The sequence below is a fragment of the Pundamilia nyererei genome, unplaced genomic scaffold (genome assembly GCF_000239375.1).
Source record: "Pundamilia nyererei isolate P.nyererei 1_Seehausen unplaced genomic scaffold, PunNye1.0 scaffold00015, whole genome shotgun sequence".
In the NCBI taxonomy this organism is placed as follows: domain Eukaryota; kingdom Metazoa; phylum Chordata; class Actinopteri; order Cichliformes; family Cichlidae; genus Pundamilia; species Pundamilia nyererei.
Window position 1 is genome coordinate 5,671,581 of NW_005187416.1, and position 15,745 is coordinate 5,687,325.

The 15,745-nt window shown below is 41.6% G+C and overlaps 2 protein-coding genes across 3 annotated transcripts in view; one reads left to right on the forward strand and one right to left on the reverse strand.

Annotated features, from left to right (window-relative positions):
* The window catches only part of nop16 (NOP16 nucleolar protein homolog (yeast)), a 7,576-nt gene extending 6,865 nt beyond the window's left edge, over window positions 1–711 (reverse strand). The window contains exon 1 of the mRNA XM_013908848.1: window positions 470–711. Within this exon, the coding sequence (XP_013764302.1) occupies window positions 470–576 (107 nt within the window). The 5' untranslated portion in view covers window positions 577–711. The remainder of the gene's footprint in view (window positions 1–469) is intronic.
* Window positions 712–3,395: 2,684 nt separating this feature from the next.
* Window positions 3,396–15,745, forward strand: part of grk6 (G protein-coupled receptor kinase 6) — a 47,887-nt gene continuing 35,537 nt past the window's right edge. For both annotated transcript variants that reach the window (XM_005725456.2, XM_005725457.2), the window contains exons 1-2: window positions 3,396–3,623; window positions 14,510–14,605. In XM_005725456.2, the coding sequence (XP_005725513.1) occupies window positions 3,572–3,623; window positions 14,510–14,605 (148 nt within the window). In that variant the 5' untranslated portion in view covers window positions 3,396–3,571. The remainder of the gene's footprint in view (window positions 3,624–14,509; window positions 14,606–15,745) is intronic.

Sequence of the window (15,745 nt, forward strand, 5' to 3'; positions counted from 1 at the left end):
CTGTGTCAGGTCTTTGCGGGATTTATTTTCCTTCCATTTCTTAAGGACATGACTTGTCCAGTTTTCTCAGCATTTTTAAAGACACCCTGCACATCTGTTGCAACATTTCAGTTGTTGGTTCACATAAAAGAGGACATTTTAGTGCCTGTCACCGTCACTAATGATCATTTCCATCCTCCGTCTGTGTATCACTCAAACAACTGCATTAAAAACAGCAGGTGAGGTTTTAGTGGGCCTCTGTACATTCATCCTCTAACATCAAACAGCTGATTTCATGACAAATATTCAGTTCACACTCAGATACTTGTGTTAAAAGTATAAAACACTCTCTTTTATGAAGACTTTATCTAAATGGAACAAATGGGACCAACAATCAACTTTCTCGGGGCACTGATATGTTTTGGCTGCAGCTTTAACAACGTGTTTTTGCATCATTCCTACTAATATGCTAACACATGCTAACACTCACTGCTCGATCCTCGGGTTCGACTTCTTCTTGTTCTTCGTCTTCACGTTCTTCCGGTTCCGGTTGTAGTCAAACTTCTTCCTCCGCGCTGACTGCTTGGCTCGCGGCATTTTAGAGATTTTCCTCCGTTTTCAGAGCCGCAAACTTTGTATTCTTCTTACTGTGGCTCAAAAAATCAGAAAGGAACAGGCAACGTGCGGGCAGCAACAGGAAGCACGTGTTTGGTTTGTGCAGGTCATGTGACGACTAGGCCACACCCCTCCAACCCAACCGCTTTTTATTAAAAACGTTCTTTTCTCATTTTTTTCAGAATGTACAGAGTCCACCTGCAAAAACAAAATAAAATAAAATAAAAAAGAATATAGTACAGGAGAAAATAAACACATTTTAATATTTACAAAATAATGTGACATAAAAAATAAAAATATAAACGAAGAAATTATTTTCTCTGCTTAAAGCAATTATTTTATAAATCAAAGAATTCAAATAATTTTGCGGGAAAAACTAAAAAAAATAGAAAGTTTTAAGTTTACTGTATGTTATGCCAAATTGCTAAGATATTAACAGAGGTGAGTCCAGAAGGGGGCATGTGGGTCTCCCATCCCAACAAGCCGCTGGATTGTTAATCTTACAGCAGAAAGAAGGTACAACCATTCACTCACTGTAACATTGTAACATATTCCCATGTTATGCTGTTTTCTTCTACTCTCCTGTATGTTGGATGCAAATAATGCATCATTTATTTTAAACCTTTAGTATCTTATCTTGCAGATAAATTGCATTAGCAAGCTACCCAACAACAATATACGTCAATAATATATCAAAGGCTTCAGCATTAAATTGGTTTACACGTCGATCAATCTATAATTTTCATCCATGTCATGTATGTGACTGTGAACATGCCATGAATAATTCATTCATGAATACTTTGATTATAAATCAGAATTACAACTTCCAGCTTTTTTATCCACTGCTAAAAGTCAAAATCCTGTTTTTCACTTGACAAAACAATTATCCAACACAAACTGATCTTTAAACACGAGCAGTATCGTTCATTACACCACCATGTAACAAACCTGTAATAGCATCTACAAACAAGCCCGCTGTTTTCTACGTCATTTTTCTGTGGTGATTTGAGGGGATGTTTATTTTTAAATGAGATGCTTGACATCGTGTTTTTCTGAGCTGCTGAGTCAGAGCTGAGAACCTGCAGCTGATGACTGAAACATCCAGAGGTCAGTGTGATCTAACCTACTCCACACCTGCTCAGAGACTCACAGCGCTGAAATCCAGACATCCTCAGAGTCGTCATTATTCATTATTGATCAGATATAAATAAAATCTGCACTTAAACCCTCCTGCCTGTTTGCTTAAAGGTTAAAACCCTGCTGATGATCTGAGTTTCTTCTCATAGTTTTCTTTGTGAGAAACACCAAAGTAGAAATACTGACACAATCCTCCTGAAATCTAATATATATCAGACTTTAGTGCCAAACCTGAGGAGCAGCCTACAGTCTCTTTAAATACCAGTCGCTTGGGTGTTTTGTATTGTTCTACTGGATTCAGGTGATTATCTCACCATTTTTAATACGTTTCTAAAGCACTTTTTGACATGTCCTCATCTTAAAAAGCACTATATCAATAAACTTTACATATTAATAAAGCAAGTTTACCTGCACAATATTACCACTTAAATTCACAAATAGCTAAATGACATATGATAACAAAGAAACATCAATAAATATATGCAAATAGTACCACAAGCAGTAGATCTACTAGCAGTTACAGTAGTAGACACATATTTCCCGTACAGTTCACACAAACACACACTGTCTTCAATATTACAGGAAACAATAAAAGTTCAGATGACTTATGAAAGTTTAAATTTCCCACAGCGATGGAATTTCAATTCATACATTGTAAGCCGGAGCTCCTGGAGGCTCTTCTGATTCTAAGAAACGAGTCCAAACTGAACTGAATGGGTTTAATAAGTAAAAGTAGAAAAAAGAAAAAAGTAATTTTAGTTATTTTCAATAGGATTTGCACAAATGTTTGCAGTTAAATTGTGTTAAACTTACCTAAATCTTAAATTGATTTAGGTAAGCTGATTGAACTGAAAGGCTCAACTCTGTGGGGGTCAAAGTTCATGGAGCTGCAGTTATTATTTAGATAAATGTAATAAAGACTTAGCTAAATATAATAAATACAACAGGTAGTAAAAAAGAAATAAACTATTAATGTAAAGTAACAAATGAAACAGTTAGCTAAATGTAATAAACAGCTAACTAAAAAGAATAAATAACACAGGTAGCAAAAAATTAATAAAATGTTAATGTAAAGAAAGGAACGAAACAGCTAAAAATAACAGATTACACGGTCAGCTAAAGGTAATACACTGTTAACTAAAAATAAAAGACAGTTAACCAAATGAATTAAAAGTAATAACCTGTTATAAATGGCTAAAAGTACTGAACGGTGAACCAAAGGTAATTAAATGCTTAGCTAACAGTACTAAATGGTTAAACGGTTAAACGGTTAGCTTAAAGTCATAAAGCGCTATCAGAGACCAGTTCCGTCTCTGGTAAAGCGTCCATTATAAATTATGCCACTCGGTCTTTTTTAAATTGATGTTTAAGTAAAGTTTGTTGTAATATAACTCAAACTCTAATGGTATGGTTGCTAGCATGTTCTAATACCTTTAAATTGCTTCTTTAACTAACACACACTTCGGGGCTCAAAACCGAAGCATTAGATATGAGCAGAGTGAGCTATCTGCCTTTGATATTATGATGCTTATTTCCTTAAACGCGCCTTCGTAACAGAGTGAGAAGTCTGCTTTATTTCCTCCTCTCTGACAGCAGCTTCAGGGCGGAGAGATGGAGCGAGGAGGAGGAGTAACAGGAGGAGAAAGAGGGGAGGAGGGGCGCGGACTGTCACCGGACGGGTCTGCGCGAAAGCAGAACGGAGTTTTTCCTCCTTGGCTGGGCGGTGGGAGGAGGTGGTGGCGGTGGACGGTGCTTGGCAGAGGATAACTGTGATTGAAGCCGCCGGGGGGGACCTGGAGCTCGGTGTGCTGCCGCTGCTGTAAGCCCGCACAGCATTAACATGGAGCTCGAGAACATCGTGGCCAACACTGTGCTGCTCAAAGCACGGGAAGGTAAGGATGGGGAAGGCGGTGTGACAGCTCCTCTCCACCGGTGTGTTACAGTCACAGCACCGGAGGGATGCCCCGGACTCAGGCGGCACGAACTGTTCCTGCACTTCCTGACAAATCTTCTGATTATGCGCGCAGGGTGTTACCGTAAATACAGTTCGTACGAGTAGATAGAAACGACCAACCGAACTCCGTTTATAATTCGAGCGGTACAAGGCTTTGTTTCATATCCGTGGTCCTACGCTGAATGTCAACTTAATGAGGACTTTATTCAAGAATTTAACAAACAGTGTCCACTTCGGCGTGGAATATGTTTAAGCAAATCTCTTAATTACCGTGAAATCTCTGTCTTCCTTGTTCATTGTGCCGACTACGTTGTAAAGTCAATAACTGTGTTATGCTACCTACACAGGGCATGTATGAATGTTTACTATATGCCAGTATACGCTGCATCAAAGAGTATGACCTAAAGCCTGGGAAAACGTTACAAGTAGCAAATGTTTAAAATTATTTTTGGCGTGGCTTTGATAGTGTACCTAAAAAGGTTGTCCGGAAAGGGTTGTAACCGTGAACTGTGGCTGCAGCGACACATCGGGTTTCCCTTGCTGATCTTGCAGCATCGTCCTGTAGTTTGCGAAACAGGATGTTGTGGCAGAGCAGCTGTGCTGTGCACGGCTTTGTGCACACAATTGATTTTACTGTTCCTGCCAAAGATCATCATCATTAAAACGGCCCTCATTAATCAGCTACAACCAGGAAGCTGTGATATCTGTGGGTAAGGGTCCAGGTGAGAAGGTTGGCTCGTAGGACACTCTACTGGCACAGTTTGTCCAATAACTCTTAACACTTTTGAATACCTAATGCAACATAAACGGCCCTCCTGCGATCAAAGGCCTTTGTTATTGTTCCAGTAAACAGGAGACAAAGGTTTGAGTGGCTCACAGCCGACATGATCCTAATGCCGTGTGCACAGGCACCTGAGAAGATGTTTCATGAGTTTATCAGCTGTGCTCATACATAACCAGGACCTGAGGCTCTGTGCTGGCATCCAGCCGAAGCACCCTTGAGAAAGGCACCGTATCTCTGGGCCCGTCAGGCCTTGACTCTGACCTCTCTGGAGCTGAGACTTATCTAAACTCTTGAGTTTAAGTTCAACACAAAGTTTGCGCTTTTAATTTCCTGCGATCTGCAGAATTTTCTGCACCAGTTTGCACCTTTTCTCGTTGCTTAATATGTAACACATAATTGCTGTTTAATGATCGTTCTCAGTTTTCCTCATATAGCACTGTCCCCACTGAGTCATCACACATGCAGCCGTGACTCTTCTGACCTCACTGGGGTTTGCCTGGTTTTGGATGTGAGAGTCATCTGATATCGGGATAATTCCCCGGCCTTTTGTTTGGGGATGAATGAATAATTTGTTTAATTTAATTTACATACCTAAGACGTGTTTCAGTAAACAGGGCACTCATTCATCGAAACAAGGGCTGGCAGTGTTATTCTTCAGCATGTGTTGGACAACTTTTCACTTTCTTTGACTCAAACTGGGATTTTTTCCTCTAAATATCTGCATGTAGTTTTAAATAATAATTTATGAGGTGTTTTGGATCAGTAGTGTATTTAAAAGAACACAAATTGATGTAAAAGCTGAGTGAAGTGATTCGCTCTAACAACGATGATCCCTGCTTTTAAAATTGGAAAAATATTCATGTCATGTGCACCAATGAAGAGTCCAGCGACACATACATTAATAGGGAACAACTTCAGGAAGTGACCAACGTGTTTCAGCTTGGCCGAATGACCCCGAGGAACGCCACGAGCCGAAACGCATCAGTCACTTCATAAAGTTGTTTCCTCTCAATGTAAGTGTCGCTGGACTCTTCTGTTTGTTACATAGTGTTAGTGGAGCGATAAATACAGTCAATAAACTGTGATAATGCAGTGAACAACACCGACACATCACAGCGGGTCTTTACTCAAACTAAACCAGACTGTGTGACAGTGACTGTTTAGCAGGAGTAATTTAAACTGTGACTTTATTCATCTCTGATATGGTTGTGGGGGATTTTTCATTCACTCTTCTTTACAATGTTGCTTCAGCTCATTGAGGTTTGTGGGCACTTGTTTATGCACAACTCTGTGAATGTCCAACCGCAGCATTTCAGGCGTGGCGAGGACCCTGAATCCTTTCTTTCATCGTTCTGTTTGCTGCTTCGGATCGTTGCCCTGTTGCACGACCCAGTTTAGTTCAAGCGTTAGCTGTCAGACAGATGGCCTCACGTTTGAGTCTTGGTACACAGACGAGTTCATGGTCGACTCAACGGCTGCCAGGTGCCCAAATCATCATCCATCCACCAACATGCTGAAAGTTGGTATGAGGTGTTCTTGCTGATCTGCTGTGTTTGGCTTTCTCCAGAGGTGGCGCTGTGCATTTCCACTCTGTCTGTCCAAAAGACATTGTTCTAGAGGTCTTGTAGTTTGTTGAGATTTGCAAACCTAAGCCGTGCAGCCATGTCGTTTCTAGAGAGACCTTTTTCCTGGAAACCTTTCCAAAAAGGATGTACTTGTGCAGTCTTTGTCTAAGTGTGCTGACATGAACTTTAACCTTTAATAAGCTGGCTGAGGCCCGTAGAGTCTGAGGCTTTTCTGCAGTTTCCCAGACGTTTGGACGTCTTTGCTGTTCACTCCTGAGAAGATCGTAGTATGCTTCTGCTGGAGGTTTCTTCCTGTTGAAAGGGAGTTTTTCCTTGCCACTGTCACCAAGCGCTTGCTCACAGGGGTCGTCTGATTGTTGGGGATCATTGAAAGGTCTTTACCTCAAAATACGAAGCACCTTGAGGTGACAGTTGCTGTGATTTGTGCTATAAAAATAAAATATAATTGAATTGTGTTATCACACACCTGAATGAGTCAATAGAGGTGGTCATGCTTTCCGATGATAAATGAATTAACTGCATTTGATTATCAGCATCTGGCTGATACTTAACCTCTAAGTCTCTACGGATGCATGGGGTGCACTTCGTTTTGCCCACACTGTTTCTACATTTTGCTTTGGTTTTGTTACAAAGTGTGATGATACACATGTTAGATTTTGTATTTTATTACAGGTTGTATTGACCTAATTTTACAACCTACAAAGAACCTGATTAATTCGTGTTTGTGTACTTTCTTTGTAACTGAGTCCTAAAGATAATCCTGTAATCTAAATGTAGGTTTTCAAAGAGCATATAACTTCGGTGCAGAGGAGGTATTCAGCCAGACGATGATAAACTCAGCTCATCAGCAGCTCTGTTTTTACATCCGTAAACCTTTTAGAGGGGCAGCACCTTGATTTTCAACATCTTTGTGTCCTTCAGGTGTGTTATGGAAATTTCAGAAGGAAGCATTTTTGGGAGTTTCATCTGTAGTTGACCTGTTTTACTCTGCAGTTGGATTATTCAGAGTGCTGTATACTGTATGCCGTCTTCAGCTTTGCCCAAGGATGTGATTTTAGCCCATTTCCTCACTTCTGTTAAGCAATTAGTGCCAGTTAATTTCAGTGTGCCTTGGAAATCGAATTGGTTCGTGAAGAGTCTCAAAAGTTCCCCGAAAGGCATGTGCAGCGTGACGGCTCTTCAGTATTACTCCAAACAAAGAGTCAGGGGGTTCAGGCCTCTGGGCTGCAGGTTTCTTCATGATAGCACGCTAAGAAACACTGAATGTGTCAGTGACCTAAAATCATGCAGCGCGACGTGAACGCTGGAGCACGAACGGAGGAGAGAGGCCGACATGACACGCTCTCTGCCGTGCAAAAGTTCCAGTCGTGACCTTTTGTGTCACTTCCTGTGTGCAGAGACGCTCATGCCCTGCAGATGTCTGCTTTTGTGCTGCAGGGCCGATCGGTGATTTAGGCCAGCGCTGAGGAGCGATTTTACACGACGTCAAAACCAAACATAGAATTATTTTTTCATATTTTAGACGTGCAGTAAAACACAATATACACGCCCCAGTCCACTTTCAGTTTTCACTATGATATTGGCGTAATTAGCTGCTACACTGTTACTACACGGTTAGCCATCTAGTTAGCTGTATTAGATTAGATGTGTTTCCATGTTAGCTTAATACGTTCTTTAACTTCCTGTGTGATTTCTGTCCATGTTTTAGATGTTCTAACAAATATTAAGCTAACACTTAGCTTAGGTGCTTCTTTGGCATCTAAAGCCCCGCAGTAAACCCTGTTAGCACGTGGTCACACCTGCCACCGTTTAGGTTTCAAAATCTGGGAGGTTATCCTGGATGTTGCACAGAGAATGATGCAATTAAGCACATAAAACGGGCACAAAGACGGCATCATGCGTATGCAACAGCACGACCAAACTGAACTGCTGCACGCAATCAAAAAGTCTGGTGAGGCAATAAACTGATGTAAACGTCCAACCGACTTTAAGTTCATTCAGCATCATCAGTCCCGATATCATGTCAGTGTAAACTTACTCAGATCTCAGTCGCATACATGAGGTATCACTCGAGGCAGTAGATATGGCTGGTGCTTGGTAACAGTGTCCAGTTGTGGATAATTTGCTTTCTGTTCAAAGCATTAAAAATAGTTTTTCATTTATTTTATTTCCAAACCACTATTATTAACTCGTTGACTTGCTAAACAAGCAAAATCCAGCAGCACCAACGAGCCCGTTAAGCTCCAGAAATGCTGACGGTGCACTAACGAAGGCTGCGGCCAGGACAGAGTCCTCATGAAAGCAACTCTCACCATTTCTGAAATATCTTTTGACTTTGTTTGTGTGGTTATTGTTTATAATCACCAAAGGTTGTTTAAATTTAACCCTAAATATGGTTTAAAAAAACCTTTATGGTCAACTTCTGCCTCCTACCAAATAAACTCCCGTTGATTTGAGTGCAGGATTGTTTCTGTCACCCGAGTCTCTCTTATAAGATCTCTGGCAATAATGTTGTTAATCAATAATTATAAACCAGCTAACTATAGATGGATGAGAAAGATATGGTTTGTGCCACAGCTGCAACTAACAATCTGTTGTAAAGTTTTACGTTTGAAATAAAGAATTAGCGTCCTGCTACAGAAGGATGAAAGACTCTGAGGAAACAAGTCAAGTCCTCCATGAACAGAGGGGCTAAAGTCAGTCCAGTCTGATGGAAGACGATTACCTAAAAACCTTCTTGAAAATGTTAACATTGAATAAACTATCTGTGTGTAAAAGTGATAATAAACAGCCAAGAGTTAGAGCCCAAGTGCAGTTTCAGCAGGACGTTACAAAGAAATGCTGCTGGTGTAAATCAGAGAAATTCATCAGTGCAACAAATCTGTAAAACAAACAAACAAACAACACAAATACATGAAACAAATTGTCGGGTTCATCTAGAGTTAAAGAAGAAAAGAAGTCTTCTGTCATTTAATGGTTCTTCTGCAGTGAGAAGACTTTTCCATTATCTAATTGTAAAGACATTATCAATAGTGAAAAGGCAGGAATGTTTCTGAGAAAGCAGAACATGTTATGGTTCATGGTTTATCTGTAGTGTTTCTTCATTGCTTACTTTACTATAGTACAGCTGGGCACAGCTAATGTATTTCTCAGGAAGACTGAGAGAGCATAGACTGATGATGACGTCTCTAATCCAGGAGCAGGTGTCAGCACTTGAAGCGGTTCACTAATCAAAGCTGACAAAAACACCAATAAAGTTTGCTTTAAAAACCTTCAAGCCCCGCCTTTACTCCCAGGCTCTGTCTTTTATGAGGTTCCCTCTGCTTCAGGCTGTAAGTAGCCAGGTCGTATTGACCGACTGCATGTCATTGACAATCTGTCATCTTGGGTAAGAGGAGGTGGCCTTAAAATATACGAGTGTTGGCCCGGCACTCGAACACATCAGTAAAAACCCTGCACACTCTAATACTGCCATATTACACCTATAGTAATGTTAGCTGGTATATAAACACAAATATCCTCCTTTAATGTAGGAAACCACAGTCTGAATGCACAGCACAAAGGAAACAGGCCTTCTCACAGGAAATACCATGAAAAGCCGCATCTGAACCTGACTTGATTGTCACCTCCTCCTCTCTTTTTTTGCGTTCCAGTTCTCACCTTATCCTATGTGATTTCGGTCCCTGATGTCACTTCCTCTCTCACTGCTGTTTACAGCAATTAAAATCTGGGAAATCGTGAGCTTTAAAGCGAAGCACAAACACCTTAAAATAACGCCTTTTAAAAATAAACATGTAAGCGGAACGAAGTCGCAGAGACAAATAAAAAACAACTTTTAGTTTGCTTTGCTGAAAAAGCTGCGAATCAGCATGTTTGAGGCCGGTTTTCTGTCCACTCGATGTAAGCACTTGCCTCGGTTTACATGTTGGTTGAACCACCAAAGTTGTAATGACCTGTTCAGCATTTTAATCCGGTGCCCTGACATACAGAAAAACATCATTGAAAGAAGCATTTCTGGACCTAGCTGATAAACTGATTTGATAAATCTGTATTGAATCAGAATGTGTGGCCTCTGCAGAAGACACAGTCAGTCTGCGTCTGTGTTCTCTACCTACAGTGTCCTGAGATGGTCCTACCGGGGCCTTCGATGTTAACATTTTATTGCAAAGAGGAGCTTCCTGGTTGTGGTGCCTTGCTTCACAAATTATACACAATGCATACACCACCACAGTGGATTTTAGGTCAGATAATCAAGATGCAAAGACGTGCAGACCTTCAGCTTTGTTGCAGAGTGTTTTTGCAACATCAGAACTTACAGTCTTTTTTAAAGACAGTGTCCCATTTCCAGAGACTTAAAAGTAATCGGACAGGAAACTGATAAAAGATCTAGAAATGATTCAGAGACCAGTCAAATCAACAATCTTGTTCATTCTTTGAAAGCATGGATGCACTGACCAGCGTAGCAACACCTAAAGTGGATGATCACAGAATTATTTCCATGGTTCAGAAAAACACCACCCAACACCGAACCAAGTCAAAGTCATTGTGAAGGCCTGAAATCAGCAGACGTCTTCATGAATGGAAATACAGAGTTTAAGGTGTTCCACTGCCTGCTGATTGGTCAGCTGATTGGTCAGCAGGCAGTGGTTTCCTTCCTGGACTTGCTTCAGAGCATGGTTAAACCTGAACTCACCTTGCTTAGCTCATAAGCCAGCCTCATAATGGCCTCCAGGGTCATGTTTGGCCTTCAAGTGTAACCTTTGAACTGCCTAATGACTTTGAGAGTGCGGGATGAATTGGGCTGCTTTCATCTTAATTACATCGGTGTATCGCTCAGTCCGTCTTTCATTGGCTTCCCATCCGTGTACTCATGCTGTTTGTCTTGATTTACATTTTCACTAATGCACACAGCGAGCGCGGGGCATCAGTCAGCTTATCTGTAATTCTGATATCATCGCCCATTTTTCAGGCACAAACACACCATCTTGTTTGCAGTGTCTCTATGACAGTAATTGATTTTCAAAGCAGCTGCCTGGAAGTATTTGAATAGCAAATCCTGAAGCGTGGACTGCCTTCCTTCAGGATCAGGCTGGACCTGAAGGCTGGACGCCTCAAGGCTGCTGCTGTATTTACAACAACGCCGTGTTATCAGTGAAAGCCTGGATGGTGCAGGTTCACGATATTTCACGTAAGAGGGTGTTTACAGACAGCAGATGGGGGGACTCGCTCTCCTTTATTTTTTATTCTTTAAATCGGACTTTCTGTCCCAGTTTTTTGTAGCAAAGGGCCAGAAAATAGCAACACGATGATGAGACCACAGACACTGATGTCCATTTATGAACCTGCAGTTTGATTAGATTTATTGCAGCTGTCCTGTTGGGTTTTTGGAAGCAAAAGAGAATATATTACTTATCAGATATTCCACTAAAAATGCTCCCAAATGCATGATGGGAACAAGCCCAATCCACTTCTACTAGAGCTACAATCCAATATTACCCAACTTTAAGCCTCGGAAGGATCGAGATGGCTCAGTTATAAACAAATTTACCCACCACACTGAAGCTGAGTTAAAGGGAGAAACTGTCCCAATGTGTTTATTCTTAGCTGGTTGATTTCTTCTGTAAAGTGGGATTTTTTTTAACATGGGAGTCAATGAGGAACGAGTCACTTTTTGTGAACTGGCTGTTAGAGAAACTGCAGTCGATGCTACCAAAACATTTCTCCATCACTGCTTTGCTCCACTTTTAGAGATCGTCTGATTGCCCGACTTTTACTGATGAGCATCAATATTAAATGCAGATTCTTAAAAGACTTTATTCTTGTTTTTGTAGCGCGATGATCCAATATCTCTAAAAATGGATGTTTGTCATCAGATTAAATGTTAAGAAACTCTGGAGCAGATATATACGGAGCATGGTGACAGGATCCGATCTCTTTCCTAAAGTTGCAAAGGGAGGATGGTTGGCGTTCGAGGCTCAGACATGAGCTCACAGAGTGCGCTGGTCCTGCTTATTGCTGCGTCTTGAATGAAGCTCTATCAGAAACGAAAGTGCCGCCTGGCTCTGAGAAACCGCCCAAACACAGAGAGGACAGGAACTTCCTCTGGTTTCTCTTTGTTCTGCAGCTCTTTGTCTTCACCCTGCTCGACGGCTTCTATGAAAACGGTTCATCGGCTGCAGGGTTGCCATGACTTTTAACCTCATCGCATTTCAAACACGGAGCCTCGAATAAAAGATCCCTCCTCTGACCACAGCATGTGCTCTTAACTGAGATAAACAAAGAGGATTCAGGAGTGGTTCAGGCTTGGGTGCAGAGACAGTCTGCTTTTGTCCACAGAGAAAAATGCTTCATGTTCAAAAGCTTTAAACAGACTTCCAGGACCTGGTTGCTAAATTGATTATTGATTTAGAAACTACTTCCCTCTGTTTTTCTCAGTGTCTGTGATTATTCAGACTGTCCTTCAAAACATCCCAGAAACCCTAAAACAAACAATCCTCAGATGCAGACCAGCAGGTCACAGCTTTACAAAGATCCTCTTTTAGAGAGCGATATCACTTCTGAGTAAATTCAAAGGACCAAATTTAATCAGATTTCACTCACTGGTTTCGTCTTGTTTGAATACAACTCTGGAGGAAGGAGGGAAAAACAGGCAGACATTTGTCCGGCTCTCGGTTTCATTTTCCTTTGTGCATTGCAGCTCGTGTGTGCACAGCTGGATTGGTGAGGAGCCGGCTCATCGCTGGGGATCATTTGTTGTAACGAGCCCTTTGGCCTTGCCTGCCACCTACGACCGACAACAGCAGAGGTGTTACTGAACATGTGTAAGCCTCAAACCCTCAAAATTAGAGATAGAGGGTGAAGCTGCAAAATTAGTGATTGTGGGTATGAGTGTTGGGTTTCCTGCTGTTTGTTTAAAGCGCATGGGAGCCACATCTGCTCAGATCAGCACCTCTGGTCACATCACCCCCACAGATCGAGCCTGCGCTTCCTACTAAAACCACAACATGCTGCTTTTCTCTCTTCTGTTCTCACGTTTGGACCGATCTAACCAACTTCCAGCAGGGGGCGACTCTTCTGGTTTCAAACAGATCTGATTGAATAGACGTCTATGAGAAAGCGACCCTGCTTCGTACTCAGTTTACGACCTTCGTGGAGCTCATGGTCGCAAGTTGTGTTTACCACGTGATGTTTACTTTGTAAACTGTGGTTGTTATGGTGGCGTTTTCAGATGAAACATGAAGAACAGTGATTTTGGGAACCCAAGAATATTCAGCCATGACCACCAACAGGAGGACTACTTATGTGGAATTACATCATGGCCATCAAAAGAATCTCATCACAGCAACAACAAAGCTTTAAAACCACACAGACATCACCTGCTGCAGCTTCTATTGTATTATAGTCTGGTCTGGTCTTCTTAGTGTGAACCACCATCGGAGTAAAATAATGTTACCTTGTGATTGGCGTATTGGCGTGTGTTCCCTTAGAATAAAAATCCAAAATGGAGTTTCCTGGCGTTTGCTTCGTCCACCAGTATGGAAGACGTCGACTTGCAAACACTCAAACTACTCTACAAATATAGTGTCCCTTCAAAGTAAAAGCTGTACCTTTTGAAACGTGTTGGTTGCAACAGTAAGACGTAACTTTTACTTGGAAGGGAAACGCTCTCTGTTTCCAGGTTATATGTTGGCAGATAGGTTGGTGTGTTTCGTGCAAACTATGAGTGACTAAAGCAGTCGCAGGGAAGCTTTTAAGCTGGCAACCTCCAGAAACTACTTGACAACCAGTTGGAGAATAACGTTTTTCCCAAATGACTGCTGGACGCTCTCAGTCCTAAGATAGAAAAAAACCCGACTTCATCGAACCAACGAGTTTCCTGGTTTCTAACACACAAACAGACCATCGTTTAAATGTGATCTGTGGTGAGCAGTCAGGCTAACGCAGACTGTCCCTGCAATGAATTTACTTGTTGTTTAAGCACAGGAAAAACATCCAGCGCTCAGAAAATATCTGCATGTCTGATTTTTCAGTGCAGCTTTTCACACTGATCATGTGATTTCACTGGGCGAATTTGCAACTTTTATGTTTTCAAACCAAGTTAGATTTTTTGGATCTGAATAAGCAGATCTGACCAATCAGATCACTGCATCGATCGGGTTGATCGGCTCTCTGAAATGATTTTTTTCTCCACCGCCTCAGAAATGGTCTCAAAATCCAACCTGGAAACCAGAATTTGAGTTTCTTACTTTACTTGTTCAGAAGCATCAGGGCGCGGCTCGTCAGGGCTCGACGCTGTGCTGTTTTATAATATGCACTCGACGCATATTTAAGTCTTAAAAAACCTCAGTCGGGTTCTCAGTATCAACCGTATGACGACATCCTGCTGATTTACTTTTGAATGTTTCTTCTCCTTCAAACCCAAAATACAATAAAAAATGTGTATGTCATTCACAGGAGGGGGCGGGAACAGAAAAGGAAAGAGCAAGAAGTGGAAGCAGATGCTGCAGTTCCCACACATAAGTTTGTGCGAGGAGCTTCGACAAACCATAGGTGAGCTAACGCCGCTCTCTCTCCAGTCGCTCTCTCTCTCAGAGCAGCACCTTTATCTCATTTGACGTGGACGCCTTTGAAACACATCGTATCCATGGCGCCCTTTGAATACCCCCTCAGTCATCACCGCTGGTACCTCAAACTCGACATGATTAGACTTGCACAAAAAAACATCGAATTAAGAAATAGAGGAGATAAAGGAACTATTACCATGGAAAACACAGTCTGTGATCATGCAAAACACAAGAAATTATTTAAGTGGGTAATTGTGCAATAATATATTAAGAACTGAAAGGGAAGAATCTGTAGCTGTGCAGGTGGATTATTTACGATGTTTTTAACATCATGTCATTCTTTGATTTAGATTTTTCACTGTTATCATGATTACCGGCGTGTCCTCGTCCTCCGAAGGATGCAAATTATTGATTTATAAATAAAGTTTCATCTGTGGGGAAACGAGCAGTAACTGGGCTGAAACTCTGGACACAAACTGCAGTTCCACCAACGCCCACTTGGCGTGACACAATCCCTCATTGACTGTATTTAAAAGATGGACGTAGCCATCGTTAAGTCACTTATCGGGTGTGGACTTTTCAGTCGTTAACATCAACATTTAATCAGCAGCTACGGACCGTGTCAGAGGCCACGCCCCTACCCTAAAGCCCTCCCAGTATAGCTCCAGGGTCATAAAAAAGTCTCCTGCTGCAGTCATTATGAAAACTGTCCACAGAGACCTAACTGTGTCTGCACCGGGCTGTTTGTTAAAGAATTGTGTGGGAGTTATATCTTAAAAAGTCTTTAGTGAGAAGCAGATGACTCCGCTTTACTGGGGAAAAACCCCTAAAAGACGTCCAGTTTTAGATATTAATTTATGAATTGCTGCACAGCACGGCTCTGTGTGTTTCTCAGTTTTGTGGCTCATCTAAAGCCTGAATTCAATCCCCTCATTGTTTCAGAAGATGTTATGCTTTCTAGTGTCTCTCTCCGTGTCTTTGCACTCTGGTATGGTGGCCCCGAGGCTCAAAACTCTTTAAGAAAGCAAATAAAGTAGAGAACACACTGTCAGACACACGGCTGCAGTGAAACATGAGCTACTCATCCTCAGTATTAAACATGACATTTCACTGAGGGAATACGATC